This window comes from Juglans microcarpa x Juglans regia, chromosome 7S (genome assembly GCF_004785595.1).
Source record: "Juglans microcarpa x Juglans regia isolate MS1-56 chromosome 7S, Jm3101_v1.0, whole genome shotgun sequence".
NCBI classification, from domain to species: domain Eukaryota; kingdom Viridiplantae; phylum Streptophyta; class Magnoliopsida; order Fagales; family Juglandaceae; genus Juglans; species Juglans microcarpa x Juglans regia.
In genome coordinates this window covers 18,952,595-18,958,849 of record NC_054607.1, presented here as the reverse complement: position 1 = coordinate 18,958,849, position 6,255 = coordinate 18,952,595, and the positions used below count along the sequence as shown (strand labels likewise).

General features: G+C 40.7%; 1 protein-coding gene across 1 annotated transcript; it reads right to left on the bottom strand.

Moving 5' to 3' along the window:
• Positions 1-226: 226 nt before the first annotated feature.
• Positions 227-1,621, bottom strand: LOC121240898. The gene has a single exon (XM_041138420.1). The coding sequence runs from the start codon at positions 1,619-1,621 to the stop codon at positions 227-229; it is 1,395 nt and encodes a 464-aa protein (XP_040994354.1).
• Positions 1,622-6,255: the final 4,634 nt, after the last annotated feature.

The following is a 6,255-nucleotide window of genomic DNA, read 5'->3' as shown; positions in this document are numbered from 1 at the left end:
GTAGAACACCTCACAAGCTCCCTTTCAATATCATTATCCCAATCTCTTTGCAACAAATGCTCAAGACCCTCAACCTTTTCTTCAAGAATAGCAATCTGAGCATTGGTCTGCCCAAATATCCTCTTATTCCATTCACGTAACGCCACCTTTAGCTTTTTTAATTTATGAGCCAATTTAAAAAGCCCCGTCCCTATAGCAGATTCAGACCACACGTTCTGTACAAAATTCATAAAATAGGATGTTCAACCCACATTTGTTGAAACCGAAAAGGAGAAGGGTCATAAGTCAAAGGATCTTTCAAGAACTCTATAAACATAGGACTATGATCCGAAGTTGTCCGTGATAGATACGAGCAATGTGCACTCAGAAATTCTGACAGTAAATTTGCATCAAGCAATACTCTATCCAACTTTGCCCAAGCTCTAGATAATCCATGCTGACCATTGCACCATGTGAACTTTCCCCCTTGTGAACTCATTTCCATCAACCCACCCTGATGAATCCATCTATTGAAATCATCCATTGCAGCTCTTGTCCTTGATCGACTACCACACCTTTCCACATCCGAACGAATTATATTAAAATCTCCAGCAAACAAACAAGGCTCCACACCAATTCTATCCGAATTCAGCTCCTCCCAAAGCAACTGTCTTTCAATTCTATTACACTTAGCATAGACAAAATTACCCAAAAAATGTGCAGATCCGTCTTTTATACGTAAAGACAAATACTGCGATCCCATCAGGACAAACTGCACGTCCATTTCATCTTTCCAAAATACCCAGATTTTCCCACCAACATCCGCCTCTTTCAACCGGGCATCCACTCTTCCGTCTTTCCTTGCTGAAGACACCTGATTAGTCATTTCCTCCGTAGGACCCTCAATATCAAGAGGCTCCTCATGATCTTTTTCCGGTTCCAACTCCTCAATCAAAGGTGTGGAGGATTCACCTATCACCAGATTTTCCTCAGAATCTTGATTTGCTTCAACTTCTTTTTCCTTTGGTTCTTCCACAACAGGTTCTTCCACAACAGGTGTATTCATATTTTCTTTCGGTTCTTCCACAACTGGCTCTTCCACAACAGATGTATTCATATTTTCATTCGGTTCTTCCACAACGGTTTCTTGTTGCCGAACCCATACCTTGGATCCGGTAATTTTTTTCCTAGCACAACATGTCTTTGCATTATGGTCCTGTATTTTACACTTCGAACAGAACGCCGGCAGAGTTTCATAAATTATTTCTTGCTTACAGCTAGTCCCCAGACCAGGCGTCCCAATCCAAAAATGAGGCAAAGGTTCCTTTGCAACATCCATTTCCACACATATACGGGCACCGTCAGTGCGAGTGGCACAACGGGTGGGATTATCACGTCTAATAAATCTACCTATTGGGGCTGTAAGAATTTTAAGAAAAGACTCATGATAATAGTTAGGAGGCAAACCTGGCAAGACGATCCAAACTGGTACAATAGATGGTTCTTCTTCTTCTTTAAAGTCTGTTGTCCAGTGGAACGGACGATATGGAACCCCATCTATATCGCTAACTTCACGTGAAAGGGCCTTCATGCAATTTTCTTCCGAAGACATTCTAATAAACACATTCCGAGGATGCCTCATGTTAGAAACAATTGGAATGCCATCAAGATTCCAGCGCTTTTGAATGAATGCCCGAATGGCATCTAAGGATGGATGGTTTCGAAGAAATTTCAAGACAATAGAAAACCTAAAACGTTCAGCCGAACGTAGTATTTCCTCCTTAGAAAACTAGAAAAAAATTTCACTATCTTTGGATTTTGGCACACGGTACGCCACAGACAATTCTGGAAGAGGCTGAGGAACCACCGAAACAAGATCCACGAAGAGACGTCGACCTATGTTCTCAGCGGCTGCCATACAGCCGTGCGTGAAAAACTAGAAACCCCCTAGTCAAGAAACAAACGACGCTTCAAGAAAAAACTTTCAAGAAGAAAGCAACGTTCTTGGAGCGTACGTGGTCATTCTTTTTGTCTACAATATCTCTATTCGAACACTCATTTTTTTCACAATCTATTACCCAATTATGTTTTAATTGAAAAACATTCTCGTAAAATAACTTATAAAAGTAATACAATTATATAGAAATACGGTCAATTTTTTTAAAATATTGTTGTAAATGTGGTTATATGTGTATTATTATTCATTTGTCAAAAAAATATAATATATATTCTTCATACATGCTACAATCTATGTCTTCAATTGATATCACATTTCTCTCAATATATAGATGAGTATCTACAAGATATAGCAGTTTTTGTCAACAAACTATTTCTTACCAAATAATAGTCTTTCTCAATTAAAAAAAAAAATACATAGTAAAAAAGTAGATAAAAATAGTAGCCTATGCTGCATATTACTTTTTTTACAATTATTTTCCCAATTATATTTTAAATGAAGTCTTTTTATCAAATAACTTATAAAAATAGAAAAAATCTATTCATCATTCATTTTCTCATCTGAACCTATCATCTAATACCACATCATGGGATGATAAGAGAATGATGAAAATTGGGATCATGAGTAGAATTACTCATAAAAATATCACTATTTTACGAAAATACTCTCATCTTAAAATATTCTTATAAAAAGGAATTATATATATATATATATATATATTCTTCTCATTAAAAATTTGTAAATTTATTTTTATACGGAAGAAAATCCGTTGCCAACAAACATTTTTTCAGTGATCAGAGTAATTTAAATGATCAAATTTCTAAAATTTTGTTTAAATTTTAAAACTTGGGAAACCATTCAATATATCTCGTTAAATCAAACTTTTTCTGTGTCTAGAGTTAGGAAAAAAATTGTAAACTAGCCGTTGCCAACGGAAAAAAGGAGATTCCAAATGTATTCCTGTCGTCGTTGTAACTTTGAAAAAACTTTTGAATTCTCCAACCTGATGTCGTCGGTCTTCTTTCTCCCACACACATTTTTAAACCCAAATCTTCAAGCCGCTACACTCCCCCATCTTTGTAATTGGAAAGGACATTTTGACCGGTTAAGTCCCACGTGGGCTTGGACCCTTACTCAAGCCCAAAAGTCTACATCACTACTTAAAGCCCAGCTTGGTATCAAGAGGATCCAACTCACAACCAACACCGTCTGGATAACTATCCAACGGTGGCATGGGATCCAAACGGTTATCATTCAAATTTACTAAGAGATGAACCTGCATCTCCAGGTTTAAATTTGAATAACGGATATGTCCATTATCAATCAACAACAAAACGGTTCAAAGGCTCTATATAAGAGAAGAACCCAGGTATTTAACATTTATCTGATTCATTAGTATTAAAGAGTTATCTCAGTCACTGACTAAGGCATCGGAGGTGTTCTCTCGAACCCCTAAGCCGTCTTACTCTTTGGTTGTAGGTGATCGTGAGTTGGTGGCGGTGAAACATGTCCAAAACAGTTGGCACCATCTGTGGGATCCCTTCTCACAATCAGCGTGCCTTTCACTTGCCCACCACCACTCGATCTTAGGCAACTAGAGATCAGGAAGAAACTCCGCAAAACATGGAGGGGAAGACTTATAGAAATGGAAGAGATAATAAAGAAGCTCACAACAGAGGTAGACTTGCTAAGAAAGGAGAACGAGGTCTTCAAGGCATGAAACGGACCATCAGGAGAGAATGCAACACCCAGACAGGTTGATAGGGTGGAGATGCAAGCGAATAGTGCGGGCGTCAGTAAAGGCCACTAGGAGGATGAGGAAACGAAGAAGTTGCACCCCGACCTGTGCAGCTTGATGGACAAATACGAGGAGATGGCCAAGAAGATTGGGACATCTTCTTTGGTCGACCAACTACTATCTAGCACAAATCTGCCATTCTCTGCCGAAATCATGGCAATGCCTTTACCTCCAAAGTTCAAGGTTCCTTCAGTAGATCTATATGACGGCTCCAAAGATCTTGTAGAGCATCTTGAGACTTTCAAAGCCCATATGGTGCTTCACGAATTCTCGGGAGAAATTATGTGTAGGGCTTTCCCTTTGACTTTAAAGGGTCAGCAAGAGGCTGGTTTGGAGAACTACAACCGGGTTCCATAGACAGTTTCGATGAACTGGGCTGGCAATTCTTGACCCAGTTCATGGAAAGGATGAAAGTTTGAAAGCATATTTGACACGTTTCAATAAAGAGAAGATGACAACCGATGATCAAGACGAGAAGATTATGCAGGCAGCATTGCTTGGAGTTATTTGGCCGAGGAGCCCTTTCATGGCATAACTAGCCAGGAAAACCCCTTCCACGTTACTGGACAGAGCTGACGACTTTATTAATGCTGAAGACACACTTATCGCCCTAACTGCCCGATCTGAAGGAAGGGGCGAACGGGAACCAAGAGGAAGTCAGAGGAAAGACCGAGATGGGGGTCAGAAGGCAAGGAGAGACCAACAAAACCTAAGGCGCAATGATAATCTAAGGAGACATAATGGCGGTTATGTGCACTACTCCAGTGTGCAAAATTGGGACAAAGTAAAAAAGGAAGCACAAGATAACGATAGTAGGCAACAAACCGATAAATGTTGTACTTATCAATAAACAATGGGGCATAGAACCGAGGATTGCGACAACTTGAAGCGAAAAATAGAATATATGAGAGGCAGTGGCGAGTTGGAACGCTTAGTTGCCCAGAATGCTAACCCCCATGGCGTGCAAATGACCAAAAGCCTGAGCACAAAAAAGGGAGAAGTGAGAGCCTAGGTGACGGGAATCACCAAAAAGAGAAAGGAGGTCACAGGAACCTCGTGATCGGAGGCCGAGAGTAGACATGGATTGGAGGAACCCACCCTTGGGTGAGATACATACAATCGTCGGCGGGTATGTTGAAGGTGGACCAACTTCCTTAGGAAGAAAGGCATACGCAAGGTGGGCGAGGTATGAGGAAGTTTATAATGTAAAGAGGCCTGTCAAACAACCTCGAGTACAGGTATTTCCCACAATATCTTTTAGTGAGGAGGACTGCCGAGGGGTTGTAGACCCACACGACAATGCATTAGTAGTAATGATACTGGTGGCAAATTATACTACGAGGAGCATACTGATTGATAACGGGAGATCGACAGACATCCTGTTTGGGATGCCTTCAGCAAAATGGAGATTAGTGCGGATCAGTTGCGACCAGCACCAACCACATTAAAAAGGTTCACAGGAGACGTGATACAACCCATGGGATCCATCACATTACCGGTATCTATAGGCACGGATCCCAATGTCACCACCACTGTGACTGAGTTCCTAGTAGTAAAGACTCGATCGGCGTACAATGCCATTATTGGCAACCAACATTAAACGCATTAAAGGCAATTAATTTGACACATCATTTAAAAATGAAGTTCCCAACAAAGTCCAGGGTAGGGAAAGTACGCGGCGAGCAGATCCTAACCAAAGAATGTTACGTATAGGAACTCAGGCAAGGACAAGGAGAAATGAATACGGTAGGGATTGAAGAGGGGGCGAGTGTGATTCCTCCACCATCGCCACAAATATTGATGACTGAACTGGAGACTAGAGACAAAGACGCCTTAAAATAAGGGGAAGTAGATGAACCCCTAGAGTTAATAACTCTTGAGCAGGGCCACCCAGAGAGTTATGTGAAGATAGGAACCAAGCTAACAAGAAAAGAAATGCAACAATTGACTGACTTCCTCCTAGACCATAAAAATGTGTTCCCATGGAGTCACAAGGATATGCCTGGAATAGGTAAGGAGATCATCGAACAAAAATTAAGCATAGACTCGAAGGCGCGTCCAGTAAAACAAAAGAAACTTCAGCACTGAGAAGTACGAAGCAATCGTAGAGGAGGTGGACAGGCTGATGGCAACTAGGTTCATTAGAGAAGCGCAATATCCGGAATGGTTGTCAAATGTAGTGTTGGTGAAGAAATCCAATGGAAAGTGGTGAATGTGTGTGGATTTCAAGGATCTCAACAAAACTTGCCCAAAAGATAGGTTTCCACTCCCAAGGATAGATCTGATAGTAGATGCAACAGCAAGACATAAAATGCTAAGTTTTATGGATGCTTATTCAAAGTACAACCAAATCAGAATGAGTAAGGCTGACCAAGAGAAGACCGCTTTCATAACTGACCGAGGCTTATATTGTTATAAGGTGATGCGCATTGGCTTGAAGAATGCGGGGGCAACGTATCAAAGGTTAGTAAACAAAATGTTTAAAAGCTAGATCGGGAGAAACATGGAAGTATATGTCGAT

What these genes read in the sequence shown, in the direction of transcription:
- LOC121240898 (XM_041138420.1), bottom strand. Translation starts at nt 1,621, where the DNA reads ATGAGGCATCCTCGGAATGTGTTTATTAGAATGTCTTCGGAAGAAAAT.